Here is a 20,472-nt window from a genome sequence, read left to right on the forward strand (position 1 = left end):
TTACATCCTTAGCTGACTTCCAATGAAAGTTTGGTAACATTCGGTTCAGTTTAAGCGAAGTTATTGCTACTAAAGTCTCAGTATGTTTGTGTCATCGGTACAAAAATGAGTTTCAAACAAAGAACTAACATAAAATTTGAATTGATGAAAAAAGTTTATGGCGATGATTGTCTATCTCAAAATCATCGTTTAAATTCATGAAGTTAGAGTTGAATATCTCCAAAACATCAACTTATCGCATTTTAACTGATCATTTGGGCTTACGAAAGGTCTGAGTACGTTTCATTCCGCACAAGTTAACTGAGGACCAAAAATTGCACAGAGTTCAACATTCGAAAGACTTCATTAAAGAGGCGAGAAAACACGAGAACTTCCTTTACACCATTGTAATTGGTGATGAAACGTGGTATTTCCTATATGAACCTGAAACTAAGCGTCAAAGTTCCGAATGGAAGGCCCCAAACGGCCCTCGAAAAATCGCGTTCGGAGAAGTCAATAATCAAGTTGATGCATATTTGTTGTTACGATTCCAAGGGAATTGTCCATAAGGAGTTCGTGCCAAAAGGTCAAACCGTCAATGCCATTTTCTATCTTGGCGTTTTTAAGCGTGTGTTGCATCGCATTCGTCGAATTCGCCCCTAATACGACGAAGGAGGAAGCTGGCACTTACTGCATGACAATGCACGATCTCACCGATTCACTCTTGTGACTTATTTTTTGACCAGAAATCGCTCACCGTATTTGCCTGATATGGCATCTTGTAATTTCTACCTACTCAGAAAATTGCATTTGGCCATGAAAGGAAAACGTTTTGCGTCCGTAGGGGCCATCCAAAAGGCTTGTACCGACATCCTGAAGGACATTCCCGTCAATGAGCTGAAACACTCTTTCGAAATGCTTTTATATCGCGCAAAACAGTGTATCAAGGCCAGAGGGAACTATTTTGATGAATAAACTTGAAGTTATCAGAACAAAGATCTTTCTATTTTAGCTCAGACTTGTTTATTTTGGACTTCACTTTGTAGAAGTGTCAATTGACAAATGGAGGGACCTACAGCAGACTTCGAACAGCAAATGGTTTTTTATAAGGAGCTTTTTCATGACAGAAATACAGTCGGAGGTTGGCCATTGTCACTGATACTGTTACAGCTATGATACATATAATATTTGGTGGGTCTGGGTCTCTAAAAAAATATGGCTCGATAAAAATTTCCGAAAAACAGGTGCTTCACATAATTATTTTTTTACATGAAAAAACCGAAAGCTTGATTAGTCGAAACAAGACGCAAATATAAATGCGCAAATATTCAGTAAACAATTTAATTAAAATATCCAATAAAAAACTTAAATTTTTTGCTATTAACACGAAATTTGGCGCAATTATTTGTTTGCTGGTGAGTTTAAAATTTATTTTTAGGATTTATATTTCGTGATTACACCCTGCAGAGAAAACATGAACTAGCAAAATGTGGAAATGTCTGGTTGAGAATTAGCCCGATTTCGTTAATTGCGAAGCACTTCATTACTCATGCTGTAAGTGGCGGTATCTGCCTTCAGAGTATGAAGCGTCGAGTGATGGCTTCGGATTCTGATGCAGTAGGTTTCTGGTTTGAGTTGACGTGGAATATGATGTGCCTTCTTCAAAATCAACATATAACCAAGTATCACATTTGGATCTCACAGAAATGTTAGTTCAAAAATTTTAATATAATTATTAAAAATAAATCCTAATAATAATAAAAGAAACCGAAAGTTGTTTTGCCTCCACCTAGGAACTCTTAAATAATTCACAATTTACGCTAGTGCTCTATCTCCCAACTATTGCAATACGATAGCCTAAGAGCCTTTATCAAAGCATCAAAATTCCAAACTTTTTCATTAGAATCTTTAGAGAAAATGTTGACTATGCAGTTTTATAGCCCATTGGATTTCGATACAAATTCGATAAATGCGTTGATTTTTTTACCCTTTTTTGCTAAAAGTCTTGTGCATTTTCTCCACGTAACTAACGCTCGACTGATTAGCGAGAAGGAAATTTTGATTAAAATTTGATAATTTTAAATGCCAAAAAGTTTAAAAGTTGCATGAGAACTATCGACATTGATAACTATGGTTTGTGAGATGAGAATGTTCAGTAAGGCTTGGCAAGTCATCATGGATTGTTGAACGCTAGAACAACGCTTTCAAATTATGGAAACTTACTTTGAAAAAAAAATCTGTTCGCGAAGTCGTCAAAATTTATTTTTCGCCTTCAAAATAGGCTCCATTCGAAGCAACACACATATGCCAACGATTAGTTCAGTCATCAAATCTCCTTCAGCGAATTCTCCTTAATGGCCTCTATCGACTCAATGCAGGTTCCGTGGAGAGGAAATTTCCGTTTTGGGAAATCCGGTAAAGACGGTGGTTATTGGATGATATTTGTCGAGTTTTGGGTAAAAAAGAGCTCATATTATGAGCCTAGTGAGACGGTGCGTCATCATAGTGCAAGATCCATGAGTTTTCTTTCACAAATTGGGCTGTTTCCTACACAAATTCTCTTTCAAACGTCGCCCAACTTCCAAATAATATTCCTTATACCGAGTGCACAACACCATGATAATCAAAGAAAACGAGGGGGATGACTTGTACTTTTGACGAACATTGACGTGGAGTTTTAGGTTTCGGCTCATGTGGATAGCGCCATTCAGCCGCCTGTTGACTGGTTTGCATGTCAAACTCAAATATCCATTTCTCATCACCTGTTATAATACGCTGGATAACCTCAAACTTAAAATATGGTTTTCCAGCACCGTTTCCTTAACTTTGTCGACGTTTCCATCCGTTCAAGACTAGCCATAGGCTTTATGAAACATTTTCGTTAATTCGGCTCACGAGAACCCGTTCAAAATACAAAATTTAAAAAACATTCTTTGTTCGATATTTTTATCCATAGTGAAAATCGCAGAGCACAGCTGTGGTTGACTGATATATTTAAATGCCAATAACAGCCTAATTGATAGATCGCGGTCAAACTCTGAGACACTTTAGAAGACAGTTGTACCAACATTCCAGAAAAAAAGATTTAAGCATACTATTTTTTTGACAGAATGTATCTGTATATCTTTCGAAATGAGGAAGCCTCTACTGTTTATCGCGAGCGCTATCGAGCCATGCTGACTGAATTTGTTTTCCAAAAATTAATCAGCCAAACATAGACGGAATTTGGTTCCAACAAGATGGCGCAACTTGCCACAACTTCCGCGCTTAACAACCGATTTATTGCAATATTCCAGCCCCCATTGACACCATAGGGCCAGATTTATTGGAAGGAGTCATCTTCCAAATTATAATAAAGAGAATTCATTCCAACAATATTTATGTTTTGTATTATCGTTTTAAGATCTTAAAAAAAGACACTCTATAGTAGTAGTAATTCTGAACTATCGGTAAAGGGACGCCACGGTGACATTTGACTCTTGCCAGGGTATCACCGCGCAAATTTACTATTAGCTTACGATGAAAACGAAGCTTTGTGACTGTATCACAGTTCTAAATCAATTAGAAGTTCTGCGGTATAGTACGCGTGGATTTCACTACTGGGTATATAAGCGCACCTACTCAAGTATTTACAGCATTCTTACTTAAATATTGCATACTTTTAGGCAAGCACGAATATCAGCAATTATTTTTTCTGATATCTCAGTGTAATATCGAAACAGTGAAAAAAAATATTGCTGATGAGGAAGTGTTGATTGAAGGGGTATTCTAGTGCGGAGATATGAGTTTCGTCCGGAAGCGGAAAACAAAGGAAACATTTGTTTATTGATTATTAATATTAGATTACAAGATTAAAGCTAAACCAAAAAAAATTAAAATTGACAAAATTATGCGCAGTCTAAGTAGGGGATCAAAAACAAAGAGGGTGTCATGGCGTGCATGATTCCAACCCTCCTGGAGATCTGAAAAATAAAAATCAAAAGGAGCCTTAATTACTATAGATGGCGCTATCGAGTGAGCCTTGGACAAGCCAAAAACAAATTTTTTCAGAATATGGCGGCTGTTTGAAAAATTAAAAACAAATTTTTTTAGAATATGGCGGCTGTTTGAAAAATTAAAAACAAAATGCTTTTCACAATATGCCGGCTGTTTAAAAAAATTTGTTTTTTTTTTTTTGCATATTTTTTCAACAATTTCGATTTTTTTTAATTTTTAAATGAAAAGTGATAGTTTCAAGATGAGGTCATCAGATGAAGAAATGTATAAATAACATCCTCCCCAAATTTGAAGTAAATCGCTCCATTATAACTCGAGATATCCTTACCGCCAGCTCGAAAAAAGTGGTTTTGAGAAAAAAGCCTTTTGTGTCAGCAAAAAGGCTTTAACTCATGAAATAATAGGAATTAAAAAAAAAAATCCCTTTATTGAGATATTCTTAAATGTCTAAGCTTTGAAAATATGCAAAACAAAATTAAATTTTTTTCAAATAGAATACCCCCTTAAGTTAAGGTTAAGGTTACAGTAGTTGTTCATGAGGGTGTAGAGGGGCGCTCTTAGGCTTGGAGCCCCACCAGTAAAAATACTCTTATTGCATTCTATGACACTCATCATTTTTTAATAATATTATACTTTGCATTTTTCTTTGAATATCAAAATAATCTTATTGAAAACCGCTTTATCAATCATGTACTATACCTAGGAAATGAAGAAATGTACGCGAAACACAAATCCAAATTGTGTACGCTTCGAATCACTTAATTGGACAACTAACGTCAGAATTTTGGTAAAAACGTATTTAAGAATAAGTTTATTCAATTCTAAAAGCTTTACACAATGTTGCTTTGATTCGTACATATATATAATATACAATATGTATAATAGTATGCAGACACTAACAAAAGCGCGCCATCTGCATGTTGCATTCCATTCCTTCACGAACAAAAAAATACTCCTTATCCCTCTTTTCTCTTCCCTCGCTTTTTTTCATTTCTTTCTCACAGACCACAACGCCGGCTTATCATGGCGCGTTGCAACGTCACGCTGCCGCATGTCACTTGGGAACTTTCGAACTTCCAAAACAACCGACATCGCCGCCACACAATCTACTTACAATGTCAATACACCGCAACATAGCATTGCATAGCACAACTTGGTTTGGTGAAGCAGGAGCACATCGCCACTTCAACGTTCTGTTGTTGCGCGTGCAGTGGTTTTGCCGCAGTTTGTTTGATTTTATTTTGTCAATTTTTAGTGCACAACTTTTTGTTGGACCTACTTACTGTCTTGCACAAAAATGCTCATACATCCATACAAACTTGTACATATAACTGCTTGTAAATACTACACACACATACGCAGCTCAGAGCTGTTTCCGACGCTGTCATTGTTGCTTCAATTCGTTTGCTTCTGTTGTTGCCTCGAGTCAACCGACAATTCGGATAACAGTTGCAGTTACAGCGGCAGATGCAATTTCACTTCGCAGCCGAGACTGAACAGCAGTTGCAGTTGCAATGATTCGTTTGTCGTTTGCTTAAGTTTGGTCCATTTGTGCTTTTGTTCGACGCTTGACAAACGTTTTCCCATTTCATGAGTTTCTTTTGTTTTGTAGTGAAAAGTTTCACTTCAGCGAATGGAGTAAACGCACACTTAAGTTGCCTGTACAGTGGGTATTTCTTTACCAAATGCTTGGTAAAATAAAATAAAAATGAAAAAAATTAAGTATAAGAAACTAAAATTTCTTTTGATAAATGATTTAGCAATTTTTTTGATACAAACTAAATCCATCCTGAAAAGCGACCCCAAGAATTAGTAATACAATAAAGGGGAGTGATTCTTGCGAGCTCAAAGCCAATCTCTTTTTTTATATTGAAATTTTAGAAGTGTAATTAACAGCCGTGACACATTACATCTAGTACAAAACTAATAAAAAAAGTTCAATTAACAAAATTTAAGTTCAAATACAATGTTGACAACTAAGTCTTGAAGTCCTCCTATCTTTAATCTTCTTCTAATAGTTGCTTCGTCACTTAGTACGGAAGCTTTTGCAAAACTTGTAAAATAATTTAACAAATTTAAAAAAAAAAATACTTACTTACTTATATGACCTGATCAAGGATCACAACCCGTTACCGGATTAAGGCCGAGTGTAACAAGTCTCGCCGGGTGTCTCTGCTTTGCGCGCGCCTTCTCCAATTTATTACACCGAGCGATGATAAGATTCCCTCAACTTTAGCTTTCCATCGTAGGCATGGTCTTCCCCTGCGTCGTTGTCCTCTAACTTGCCATTAGACACCTTCATTGATCGAGCTTCTGTATCCATACGCTCGACGTGATCCAGACAGCGCAAGCGCTGAATATTGATGCGCTTCACTATGTTCATCTCGACGTAGAGTTCGTACAGGTCGTGGTTCATTCGACGGTAGTAGTTATAAGAGGAACGAAGATTTTCCGAAGAATCTCTCTCTCGGATACCCCAAGAGATACTGTATCAAACTGCGACACAACCCATGCTTCAGCGCCATGGAGTGGTATGGGCAAGATGAGCGTCTTGTAGAGTGTTAGTTTTGTCGATCGGGAGAGGTCTTTGCTATGCATTGGTTTACTGAGACCATAGTAACACCTATTAGTAAGCGTGATTCGTCGGTTTGTCTCCAGACTGGCATTGTTTGTTGTTGTGACGGCGGTGGCAAGATATATAAATTTTTTGACGATTTCATAGTTGTTCGCTGAAATGCTGGATCCAAAACGCCGCGTATCTTCCCTAGTGGACAGCATTTACTTCGTCTTGCTCTCGTTAACCACTAGACCCACTCTATTTGACTCTCTTTCGATAGCAGAAAATGCTGCGTTAATATCTCGCTTGCAGTTTCTATAATGTCAATGTCATCAGCATATGCAAGGAGCTGGACATTTTTGGTGAAAATAGTGCCATTTCGATGAACACTCGTTCTTCCATGAAGAAGTTGAAGAGGTCCCACGATAGCAGATCATCTTGTCTGAAACCTCGCTCGGTATTGAAAGGTTCGGATAAGTCTTTTCCTCCCTTGACAGAGCTGGACGTGTTGCTGAAATATATTTTGCAAAGTCAAATCAGTTTTGCGGGAATACCGAACTTAGACATTGTGGCATGTAGGAGATCCCTTATCGGGCTATCGAAAGCAACCATATAATCGACAAAGAGATGATGAGTTAGGTCGTTATCGTCCAGAATTTGGCGTAGTGTGAAGACCTGATCAATGGTGGACGTTGCAGGTCTAAAACTACACTGATAAGGTCCAATCGGGGGAATATCCACCTCGTCGACTTTAATTGGTGGTAGCGGGTTCTTTTCTCTAGCGGCGGTATTAGTAGAACTATCACCAGCTAGTAATTTTGAGAAATGTTCCCTCCATAATCTCAGTATCAGCTTCGTATCTGTAACCAGATTTCCATTTTCATCTTTACAATAAGATACTCTAAGGCTTGTAACCTTCGGTCAAACGCTTGATCTGCTGATACAATTTTTTGGTATCTTTCTTGCTCGCTTTTTTTCGTCCGAAAAGGCTTCTCTCTTCTTTTCTTCTTTCCCGCTAGTTTTCGCGCACGGCTCGAGTTGCAGCCGACGGTAGAGTTCGTTGGAGCTCGGTATTTTTACAATTCCTTTATTTTGGCTAAATCAACGACTGACATGTGTGCGTGGTTTTCGGTACAATTTTGGATCGATCCATTAGTAAAAGTGGCACCGATCTAGTACAGAACTTCTTCGTGCACAAATTTTGACGTACACATTTATGTAACATTCAAAATATCTCAGGTACCTGATTCGCTTTAAATGTTCTTCCTATTTTTTGTGATATTAAAGTGGCTTCTTGCCCTTGGTGTACTCCACAGAGTTTGTGCGACCTTTTTTAAATTCCAAAAGTCACTGTTCGGGCGAGAGTTGTATAAAGCAGCGCAACAAACTGGATGTGACTTCATTTCAACGGCGAAACCAACATATTAGCCAACTGATGTCAACTCCAGACCTGATAGACTTTTTCATTGTAAAAAAACTGTCAACGAATTTTATTCAAATAGACGAAGGTTCTGATCTCAATTCTGATCATTCACCAATACTTTTAACTATCAGTGAAACAATAATCGAGAGAGAAAGTGATACGACGCTCCATAATAAAAATACTGACTGGAAATCCTTTGCAAAAATTCTTCAAACTATTCAGCAAAATGATTTCTTAGTGGCCACCAAAGATCAAATAGGAGAAGAAGTTCATAGGTTTACCCAAGAAATTCAGAAAGCCGCCTGGATGAGTACACCCAATTTCAATGGGAAACAACCAGAGCTAACTATATTACTCCAAAGATATTAAGCAGCTCATCACAAAGAATAGTTTTAAAGAATAAAATTAAGTTTCTAATATAGCAGTGTTTCGTGAATTTTGTATAAAATCGTTTTCAGCAGGGTCTCAAGTACATTGCACTTATACAGATTTTGCGTTCGATAGAGTTTTTCATAATATGTTATTATATAAATTAGATAAAGGGCAATTGCTTTTCTAAAATGGGTAAAGTTGGTGAAATCTTTGTCTTTTTTTTTTTGTTTTTTGTTTTGTTTTTTGCTGCACCTGCGAATATTGCAGTGAACTTCATCAGTTGCTTGAAGCGGATAATTCGAAGTAATTAGCCACTGTTGGTCGTCATCCTCTAATCTTTTTTCCACCCGTCTCCAATAGACGTTGAGGAAACTAAATACCTTGAGGTTATATTCGATTCCAATTTTTCTTTTGTTGTGATATTATCAATTTTCATGCGCCTATTTTTAATTTTATTATTTCTGAATCTTATTCGATTTCAGGCTTTGTTCGTCGAAACCGCGCAAATTTTGGAGACCCTTATGCTTAAAAACCACTGTTGTTCGAACTAGACTGAACGATACATATCGTTTATTAGGAGACCCCATTCCCAGTTTTCTAAAGACAGACTTGAATGTGTGCAAAAGGTGTTATTGAAATTTCTTCACCGTTCTTTGAATATTGCTAGCACTATACCTCCGTATAATTGTCTGCGATTTCAACTGCCTTGAATTCTCATTATCTGAAGATGATTTTCTCTTTTTGTTATATTTTGCCTAACGATACATTAAATATACATTATAAGTAATCTACTTTGATTAACCTAAGGAGAAAGCTACTGTGCGAGCACTCTCGTCTCATATGAAAGAATAATTTAATAACTTAGATCTGACTGGACACCTCAATATCTTGAACAGGGTTCAACATGCAGTATACATAACCCAGGCGAATGACCACATGGAATCCGTACACAATTTTATGAAGAGATACAAGGTTATCTTTCCATCTAGAGAAGAGTGGAACACTAACCCAATATGGGTAAATGATGATTCACAAAAATGGTAAACAACTGGTATAAAACGGTCCAAGGAGTAGGAGCAGGAATAGTGGAGCCTTGATCACACAAATTCCTAACACTAAGTACAGATACCACAATTTTCCATGCGGAGTTCTTGGCCATAATGGAAACAGTGGAAATCATATTCACGAAAGAGTTTGAGAAAGTAAAAATTACAATACGTTCGGAGAGCCAATCGGTTCTCAAAGCCTTGAATAGCTTTACATTCAAGTTAAAAGTCCTAATAGAGTGCAACAATGCACTCAACGAATTGGCCACTCATAATTAAGTCTCACTGATTTGGGTGTATAAGGACATGAGAGACACGAAGGAAACGAGAAGGCAGACTTTTATGCCAAAAAAGGGTCAGCTGTGCTATTTATTGGGACAACCCAATTTTTCGGCTTTAACAAAAATAGTATATAACAGGAAACCAAAAACTTGATCCAAACTAAAATCAGGGAACTCTGGAACGGCACAAGCGGCCTTAATCATTCAAAAAGTTTATGAACTTCATTGCCAACAGAGCAAAACTGCTCTAACCCTAGATAAAAAGGGCCTCAAATTACTCTGTGAAGCACTTAAAGGTCACTTTGCCTGTAATAACCATTTTAACACAATAGGGTTATCTAGTACAACATCATGCAAGCTCTACTGTGATGAAGAGGAGTCTATGGAACACTGAATCACCAACTGTGAGGCATTAGGCCACAGGAAACACATAATCCGGGGCTCGTACCTACTAGAGGAGGAAAACCTACAATTGCTCCCTCCTAAGGAGCTGGTTCGATTCGTCGATAAATTGGGTAGTCGAAAAAGTCTTTTCGAATTTTGTCAATAGATGTCGTTGGAGTCATCTATCTCTAGTGCCACCAATCACATTATGTTCTATCATATGGTGTTAGAAAGGTGACATTTTAAACTTCATTTAACCAAAAAAAAGGTAAATACGGAGAAGTTGAAAAAAAGTTAAAGCTGTTCAAAAATGAGTGAAAATAATGAAGAAATTCACTATATTTTGAAATTTTTGTATAAAAAAGGGAAGAATGCCACCAATGAAATTTGTGAAGTTTACGGAGACGATGCTGTATCAGTTCGTGTAGCATAACAATGGTTCGCTCGCTTCCGTTCCGGGAATTTCGAGGTGAAAGGTACACCTCGCTCCAGTCGACTTATCGTTGAAAAAGTCGATGAAATTATGGAAAAGATTGACCAGGACCGTCACATAAGCTGCCATGACATCGCCAAGGCACTAAACATTTATCATCAAATGGTTTTGAACCATTTAAAAAAGGCTGGTTACAAAAAGAAGCTCGATGTTTGGGTACCACAAGAATTGTCTGTGAAAAATTTAATGGACCGAATTAACATCTGCGATTCTGTGCTGAAACGAAATGGAATCGAACCATTTCTGAAGCGAATGGTAACAGGAGACGAAAAATGGATCAAATACGACAATAATGTGCGAAAAAGATTATGGAGCAAGGGTGGTGAAGCTCAACAAATGGTCGCAAAGCCAGGATTGACGCCTCGAAAGGTTATGCTGTGTGTTTGGTGGGATTGGAAAGGAATCATTCACTATGAGCTGCTCCAGCCTGCTCGAGCGATTGATTCTACACTTTACTGTCAACAACTGATGAGATTGAAGCAAGAAATCGAAAAAAAAAAAACGGCCAGAACTGATCAGCAGAAAGGGTGTCGTCTTCCATCAGGACAACGCTAGGCCACACACATCTTTAATTACTCGGCAAAATCTGGGAGAGCTTGGCTGGGAAGTTTTGATGCATCCACCATATAGCCCTGTCCTTGCACCATCGGACTGCCATTTGTTTCGGTCAATGCAGAACTCCCTTAATGGAGTAAAGTTGGCTTCAAGAGAGGCCTGTGAAAATTACTTGTCGCAGTTTTTCGAGGAGAAACCACAAAAGTTTTACACTGATGGAATAATGTCTCTAGAAGAAAAATGGCAAAAAAACGGCCAGAACTGATCAGCAGAAAGGGCGTCGTCTTCCATCAGGACAACGCTAGGCCACACACATTTTTGATGACTCGGCAAATACTGGGAGAGCTTGGCTGGGAAGTTTTGATGCATCCACCATATAGCCCTGACCTTGCACCATCGGACTACCATTTGTTTTGGTCAATGCAGAACTCCCTTAATGGAGTAAAGTTGGGTTCAAGAGAAGCCTGTGAAAATTACTTGTCGCAGTTTTTCGAGGAGAAACCACAAAAGTTTTACACTGATGGAATAATGTCTCTAGAAGAAAAATGGCAAAAGGTGGTCGGCCAAAATGGTACATATTTGGTTTAATAAAGTTCATTATAAATATAAAAAAAATTAGTTTGATTAGAAATACAAAAAGACTTTTTCGACTACCCAATACTAAATAATTATATTAGTATTTGTGACCTGCTGGCACCATTTTTGAGTTAGCCTGGAAACTTTTCACTCCGCCCTCGTACATGAAAATACATTTTTTTGTTATGCCATAGGTTTTAATGCCAATTTTAATAGCACTCACACTAAAGTAGATTCCGCGTCTTTCCTGTTTTATGTAAATTATATTTCTACAAAATGAAAAACGTCTATGTTCAAGGTCAATTTATTCTCGATTAGAGAGTTTACTTAAAATATCGATTTGCTGACTACAGTGCTGTACATTTAAAACCTTCTGAATGTCTCTCCCCAATTATTTGGTTACAATTGGTCACTGTGTGTTATGAGACCAAGTTGAAAATGTGGAAAGGAATGGCACTCGTAGAAGATAAAAATACAAAAGTATGAGAGCGCACACAGTCAGAAAGTCAGCAAAGCAGCCGTCTCGTGGGTATCGAATTATGACACTTTTAGTGGTTTTTAAAAAAATCGCAAAACTTTTACAACCAATACTGGTGATTTGATTTGCGTGTTGTTGTTTTTGCTATTTTCACTGCTACTGTAGTTGTATTTGTTGTTGGTTTCGCACATTGCATCTTCGTTGTATGGTTTTATGTTTTTAAAGTTTTAATTCTTCTTGGCTGACTGTTTGACTAGTGGCATGTCCCAGACGGGGTAACCGAACCAGCGTTGCCGGCTACGATGATGATGCCGCCAACAAGGCATGCGACAAGCGTCAACGACAACAACAATGAGGACGACTGTTGCGACAGAAAGTTTATCAATAAAATTCTGACATAAACTTTTTAATTTGATGTGTTATTATCTGCTGGATGTGTTGCCACTAAATGTACCTATGTATCTATGTATGCATGTTTGTATGTAACATTACAAATATATGCACGCAATGGTACGAGTTTTTTTTAGTTTTGTTAAGAACTGTTTACGCTTCTGGGTTTTAATGCTCTGCTACTGAGAATTCACCGGCTTACTTGGGTACAAACTTTAAAGTATGGAAACTTGGTTTACTTTATAGCATATTTTTAAAAGTTTATTTTAACTTCGTTTAAGAGGTGGCAACACTTAACCATCATATTAAAAATGCTACTGTAATACAGTTGCATTAACTCTTGACAGCCAATGGGTTAAGGCAAAGGGAAGGCACTGCTGCACACGAACGGGTTCAATGAACGAAGGAGCGGGTGCTACCATAAAAAATGTCCTTACTTGGCAAATAAGGAATTAAGTGGATAGCTAAGTGACAAGAAAAGGTCAGTCTAGTTTAAAAAATTATGTCACTTGCTATAACAACGGTACTTTTTTTAAACAAGAATTGTTTCACAGTACAAATTTTTAAGTTTTGACGTGCATTTCGTTCACGATAAAGTTTGCATAAGTCCGAATGAAACATAAAGGTACGCTCAGATATTGCGATTGGTTGTACAATATGGATAGATTTTACAGGAAGTTGCAACGACTTGTAGCTTAGTTGTAATTGCGGTGCAACTGAACATCCATTTTTGTTTTGCCGCGTTATGTGAACAATCGCAACGTATGAACAGATGTCGTACAATTTCATGTAATTGGCTATTTTAATATGGAAATATAGAAATTTGCCATGACTCTGGAACTATAAAGGTGAAAAGTTCAAATTTAGAAGTATTCCCCGCATGACCTATGAAAAATTCTGAAAGATAATAGACAAATTTATGCGAGAGCTACAATTATGTGCGTGAAGAAAAAAATGCCAACTAATTTTTACAAAATATGCTGAAATTTGTTGTCAACTATGCGCATATAATTTTAGTATTCACGGGCCCTGCGATTTCGAATGTTTCTAAAAGTTTCACAATTGAAAACTTGTTTGTGTGATTCAACAAGGAAGTGGCGTTTATCTTTATTTTCCAATTTTTTTTTTCTTTTCTATATTTTCACTTATAATCAAAATTATAATCAAATTTGTCATGTTGCTCGTTTCTTTCACACTCAAACACAGCTAAATATCTACGAAAATATTGTACAGCAAATCTCAACGTGTGAATCTAACACCTAACCTTTTGCACGAGTGGTTGCACACACTGATCGAAACTTCCAAAAGGTTTGTAATGGTTTCAATTTAGTAGAAAATGTATTAAAAAAATTAACCTTTACAAAAAAGTGAAAGTTTCACGGCACTATCAGAGATCTTGTTGTGCTTTATAAAAAAATAAAGTATACATACCTATTAACTGAAAAGGAAAATAGTTTTAAAGTGATACAATTAACGATTGAAGGTTAATTACATAATCTTGTATTTTTTGTTATTTGCCCTTAAAATACTTCTTCTTCTTCTTAATTGGCGCTATAACCGCTTACGCGATTTTGGCCGAGTTTAGCAAAGCGCGCCAGTCGTTTCTTTCTCGTGCTAACCGGCGCCAGTTGGACACACCAAGTGAAGCCAAGTCCTTCTCCACCTGATCTTTCCAACGCAGAGGAGGCCGCCTCCTTCCTCTGCTACCACCAGCTGGTACCGCATCGAATACTTTCAAAGCCGGAGCGTTTGTATCCATTCGGACGACATGACCCAGCCAACGTAGCCGCTGGATCTTTATTCCCTGCGCTATGTCTATGTCGTCGTAAAGCTCATACAGCTCATCGTTCCATCGTCTGCGATATTCGCCATTGCCAACGTGCAAAGGTCCAAAAATCTTACGCAGAATCTTTCTCTCGAACACTCCAAGCGTCGCTTCATCGGATGTTGTCATCGTCCAAGCTTCTGCGCCATACGTTAGAACGGGCATGATGAGAGTCTTGTAGAGTGTTAGTTTTGTTCGTCGAGAGAGGACTTTACTGCTCAGTTGCCTACTTAGTCCAAAGTAGCACTTGTTGGCAAGAGAGATTCTACGTTGGATTTCAAGGCTGACATTGTTATCGGTGTTAATGCTGGTTCCTAAATAGACGAAGTCTTTTACAACCCCGAAATTATAACTGTCTACAGTGACGTGGGTGCCGATACGCGAGTGCGCCGACTGTTTGTTTGAAGACAGGAGGTACTTCGTTTTGTCCTCGTTCACCTCCAGACCCATTCGCTTTGCCTTTTTGTCCAGTTTGGAGAAGGCAGAACTAACAGCGCGGTTGTTAAGGCCGATGATGTCAATATCATCGGCATACGCCAGCAATTGTACGCTCTTATAAAAAGTTGTGCCTGAGCGATTAAGTTCTGCGGCTCGTACGATGCTCTCCCACATCAGGTTAAAGAAGTCACACGACAGGGAGTCACCCTGTCTGAAACCTCGTTTGGTATCAAACGGCTCGGAGAGGTCCTTCCCAATTCTGACGGCGCTGCTGGTGTTGAGCAACGTCATCTTACATAGCCGTACTAGTTTTGCGGGGATACCAAATTCAGACATCGCGGCATACAGGTAACTCCTTTCCGTACTGTCGAATGCAGCTTTGAAGTCGACGAAAAGATGGTGTGTGTCGATTCTCCTTTCATGGGTCTTTTCCAAGATTTGGCGTATTGAGAATATTTGGTCGATGGTAGACTTTCCAGGTCTGAAGCCACACTGATAAGGTCCAATCAGTTGGTTGACGGTGGGCTTCAGCCTTTCACACAATACGCTCGCTAGAACCTTATAGGCGATATTTAGAAGACTAATCCCGCGGTAATTGGCACAAATTGCAGGATCGCCCTTCTTATGGATTGGGCAGAGCACACTTAAATTCCAATCGGCAGGCATGCTTTCATCCGACCATATTTTGCATAGGAGCTGATGCATGCACCTTACCAGCTCCTCGCCGCCATGTTTGAATAGCTCAGCCGGCAGTCCGTCGGCGCCCGCGGCTTTGTTGTTCTTTAGCCGCGTTATCGCTATTCTCACCTCGTCATGGTCGGGCAGCGGAACGACAATTCCGTCGTCAACGATTGGGGGTATCGGGATCTTCACTTTCTCGGTGACATGCGCAGCTGTCACTGTTTAATAAGTTCGAGAAGTGTTCCCTCCATAATTTAAGATTGCTCTGTACGTCAGTCACCAGTTCGCCGTCTTTGTTCTTACAGGAAAACGCCCCGGTCTTAAAACCTTCTGTAAGCCGCCGAACTTTCTGGTAGAATTTTCGGGCGTTTTTCCTGTTGGCCAGCATCTCAAGCTCTTCGCACTCACGTATTTCGGCCTCTCGTTTCTTCTTTCGGATAATACGTCTCTCTTCCTTTTTCAGCTCTCTGTAGCGATCCCACATGGCTCGCGTTGCGCCCGATCGCAGCGTGGCTCTATAGGCGGCATCCTTAGAATACTTACAGAGGTAAAATATGCCCACATGCAATATAATAAAGAGCCCAGTAAAGCAAGTGATTTTCGAGATCGTTAAATATGAAACTGAAGTGAGATCTAGGCGACTTTTTTTATTTGATTACAACTTCTGACTTATAGTATTTTGGGGTCGGTAATTCGAATTTGAAATTCGAAAATAATTATTGAGCTTGGCGTCTGTCAAAAATCAAGTTAGACAATTAATTTGTTTTGATGTTTGAAATTATGATATGCAGTGGTAAACTACAAGGCTGAATTTTTATATTGGCTATTTTGTAAAGTTCTCAGCACATCAGATTTAGTACGTACAAATTTTCCTAGAAAATGTATTAGAATATGATTTTCGGAGGCTTTAAAACACAGAAGTATAAAAGTACAAACACCTTACTTTCAAATTAAGGAAAAAATGCGCAGCTAGAGGAAATTACAGTACCAAGTTAAGAGTATCACGCAAGTAGCTCTAGCGTGTCATTTTGATATAATGTAGACCACTACTTGCGCAAAATTACAAAACTTAAAGGAATAAAAACCATCAAGTGTGTTGACATATGGTAGTAGAGGAGAGAAAAGGAATATAGGCTGGAGAATTGTCTCAGGCTATCCCCAAAAGGCAAACTATGGAACCTCGAGCGCTTAGCCGCCAATCCCAGTCATTTGTATAGAAAGTGTCAAACAGTCTCTTTATCTGTAGGATTTCCACAGCCTCAGCAATAGGGAAGGCCAAGTTTCTCCGCATAAGTTCCGATCACCCATCGGTGAGCGCCGCTCTGCGTTTAGAAAATTGAATGGCGGGAGATCCCCATCATCCCTTTAAGCGTCCAGCTTCTGTCGTACCAAAGTGTGTTTGAGCTAGCGCACAACCACATAGAACTTCATCTGCGTAGCACTTTTTAAGAAAGAAATTGTGCAGTTTTCCTTTTTCAATTACGGTATTATTTTATTATTTTAATCTAAGTAAAAGCAAGCGCGGGTAGAGAAATCAGGTACTGTAAGCCACTGCAAATCGAATTTCATTGAAATTTTCTGGCAAATGCACAGAAACTCACTCGTTAGTGGATTACAGAACCTCCCCTTATGTCTTCAATCCACTGAAAGCGGATATTCCGATGTAGTTATTTTGAGTTTTCTAAAGAGAACAAAGTTAGCCGGAGCCATTTGAAATGGTGGTTTGGTCGAGCTCCTTCTCTAAGTTTTAATGTGTGTCGTGATTTCTAAATGGAGATATTTTTCATGGCAGAAATGCCTTCAGCTGTCGAGGGACGATCGCTATTGGAAAAAAACCTTTTCTATCATTTGATGCGCCCTGTGTCCCGCAAAATTTACGTAGCTTTGTGTAGATCCATTTCTTTTTTTCTTTTAAAAATATATTTTAATAGTACCGGTTGAAGGCCTCCTAGCCACTGCTGCGGTTTTAAGCATTTATATAATTATTATTATTACAATATTTCCTATGGTTCCAGGGAAGAACAAAGGGTCATATTTACATTAATAGGTACATTTGCGTTATATAAATTTTATAAAAATAAATAAAATAACTTTTGTTAGTGAGGAGGGTAAAGTGGTGCCAGTGGAAGTTCTATCAAGGATGTGTATGTACTAAATTTAGTTGGTCTCCGCAAAACGAAGACCCAGGACTAAGAGTTAAGTTTAAGTATTGAGTTAAACGGTTTCTTTAGTAGTAAGGGGAGGGAGAGGTATTGAGAGAGTGAAATTCACATTTTATCGGGCGAATACCCGTGCTCGTTATCTTGAAAATCTGTGTGGCTGCAAATCCAGACCATATCGGGTTTTTCGAGTTTCTTCTTAACTGGTATCGAATTAATTGCTTGTCTCCCACCCGGTGGCGGATCGGGAAGTATTCGGCAGACATGCAGTGTAGGCAAAAAATGGGACCAAAACAAGCAAAACACCTACTTGGAGGTGCTGATAGAAATCTATTACTATAGGCTAGCAACCTAGTTGACTGATATTGGACTTGTCACGAATCGTCAACTACATTGCCTTTGACGCCCTATGCTTCAAAAAGGAGTTAAAGGAATTCTTCTTCTTAATTGGCGCGAGAACCGCTTACGCGTTTTTGGCCGAGTTTAACAAAGCGTGCCAGTCGTCCATCTTCACCTGATCTTTCCAATGCAGAAAAGGCCTAACTCTTCCTCTGCTACCACCAGCTGGTACCGCATCGCATACTTTGAGAGCCGAAGCGTTTGTATCTATATTCGACGTTGCCAACTTGCAAAGGCCCAAAAATCTTACGCAGAATCTTTCTCTTAAACACTCCAAGCAACGCTTCATTGAGTATTGTTATCGTTCACGCTTCTGCGCCACACCTATATCTACTTATATACATATATTATTATTATTATTAGAAGGCCATTACGCACTGCGACCACTGCTGACCTATTGTGAAAGGCCTATTTTGTAACCCTAGAGTTTTAGGCTTTTTAAAAATTTTAGCACAGTTTTGGGTTTGTTGTTCCAAAGATTGCATGGAGATACTACGATACCACCAAGGTGATGAAGTCTCTATCTGCCCAACGCAGGACATTCACAAAGCACATGTTTTGAGCTTTCTATGTCCATTTCACAAAAGCGTCAGACATTGGTCTCACATAGACCAATATTATTTAGAGGATACCTCAGGCTGCAGTGACCTGTAAGATATCCTGCTAAAAGACGCAGATCTACTCTGCTTAGTGAGAGTAGCTTGTCAGATATTCCTTTGATGAGACTTAGGAATAGTTTGGCTTGACGCTGACCGGCACAGTTTAGCCAGTGTTATTAAGAGAGACTAAATCTTTGTAACTCTGGCAAGAAAATATTCAAACTTTTAATCGATTGGCATTTAATGAAAAAATCTTATCACAGCGATGACAATTGGCACCTAAATATTGTAACCTAAAGTATAAAATAGTAAAATATAAAATTGTTTACATAAACGTACAAATGGTTATGACTACAAAATATATATATATTTACAATGCTGATACTTGCATATATACTCGTATGTGTTAATTGGCATAAAAAAATTACATTTTGTGGCGAGCATTTGAGTGGAGAACATGTCTCTCTTTCATATCATCTTCATATTACATTTTAACAAAGTATGTACAAAAAATACTTCTTATACCTATATACACAAGTATATCTATACACATAATATACAACTAAAAATTACATAGTTTTTATAGAAGTTTACGTAGCTTCTGCGTTGGTGAAATATAAAATTATAATTAAGTAAATACAAGTCTATGTACATAACAGCTTCTGCGACTTATGCATACACGATGTAATTTATTTACAAACGTATATGTTTCTATATATACATACAAATACATCTCTGTATACTATATATATTTATAAATATGTTCGTCTTCAGCTCAACCACTCAGCGCCGCTTTGAGTCCTTTTATTTGGTTTACCTTCTCCACGCCCACACTATTGGCGAATTGCTTGCGTGCTTCTTCTTTGTATTCTTGTATGTTGTAGTGTGATTGCTGCGCACAGATAAATAAAAATAAGTTCATAGATGTAGCAATGAATACAACTTTTGCAGCAGATATTTGACTTACATTAAAAGCATCTTGAAATTCGATTTTTGTTAAACGCTGCAATCCTCGAAAGTTTCGTCCCAAAATACGTCCCAATTCGTAGCGTGAAATTCTATAAGGCTCAGTTGTAGTGGACATCTCGCCGCTGCCAGACTGATCCTCATCACTCGTTTTCTAATAAAATAATACAGTTTATAAAAGAAATTAAAAAGTTAGCGCTGATGTGCTTAGAGAGATTACATCATTGCAGAAATTAAAAGGAAATTAAAAAAAGAGGTTGTCTGTAAAGTCGGTTTACTGACGATAGTTTAACGTGGCACCGTCATAAGAAAATACTGATGGAATGGTTGCATTTTTCAGAAAGAAAATTTTAATTTTATTTGTTTGATAGATATTTTGTATGGATATAAAGGAGGAGATAATGGAATTGCAATGAAATAGGTCAAGTTACATTTACACAAACGTGAAAAATGACGAAACATTTAGCAAATTCATGAAAGATATCTTCAATTTCGATTGTGCATCAGACGTTAATAAGTCAACAACACTAAGAGGCACCATCATCGATTTGCCTTTTTGAAGACACTTTTTACTCGAGACACTCCCTTTCATTTTCTAATTTACATATCATCGTCCTATTCTCAACAGAGAAATGGTTCATTACCATGCACACAGGAAGAAGACATATGCAAATACAAATATGTGAATTTATATACCTACATACATATGCGCATATACATACATATATATGCTCACTAAAGAAGGAGAGAGCCAGATGTCGAACGTTGCCGAACGCGGGCGCCGATTGTGCCTCTTTGTCGTTCGTTCCGGGTTCTCGCTTGCAGTTCAAGCAAGGCAACGACGCATGAGCAAGATGACGACGCATTTTTTGGTG

General features: G+C 38.2%; 1 protein-coding gene across 1 annotated transcript in view; it reads right to left on the bottom strand.

Moving 5' to 3' along the window:
- Positions 1 to 18,897: 18,897 nt before the first annotated feature.
- The window catches only part of LOC128858193 (uncharacterized), an 80,401-nt gene continuing 78,826 nt past the window's right edge, over positions 18,898 to 20,472 (bottom strand). The window contains exons 4-5 of the mRNA XM_054094250.1: positions 19,599 to 19,751; positions 18,898 to 19,523 (exon numbers count right to left, since the gene is read on the bottom strand). Coding sequence (XP_053950225.1) covers positions 19,407 to 19,523; positions 19,599 to 19,751 — 270 coding nt within the window. The 3' untranslated portion in view covers positions 18,898 to 19,406. The remainder of the gene's footprint in view (positions 19,524 to 19,598; positions 19,752 to 20,472) is intronic.

Source organism: Anastrepha ludens, chromosome 3, assembly GCF_028408465.1.
Source record: "Anastrepha ludens isolate Willacy chromosome 3, idAnaLude1.1, whole genome shotgun sequence".
In the NCBI taxonomy this organism is placed as follows: domain Eukaryota; kingdom Metazoa; phylum Arthropoda; class Insecta; order Diptera; family Tephritidae; genus Anastrepha; species Anastrepha ludens.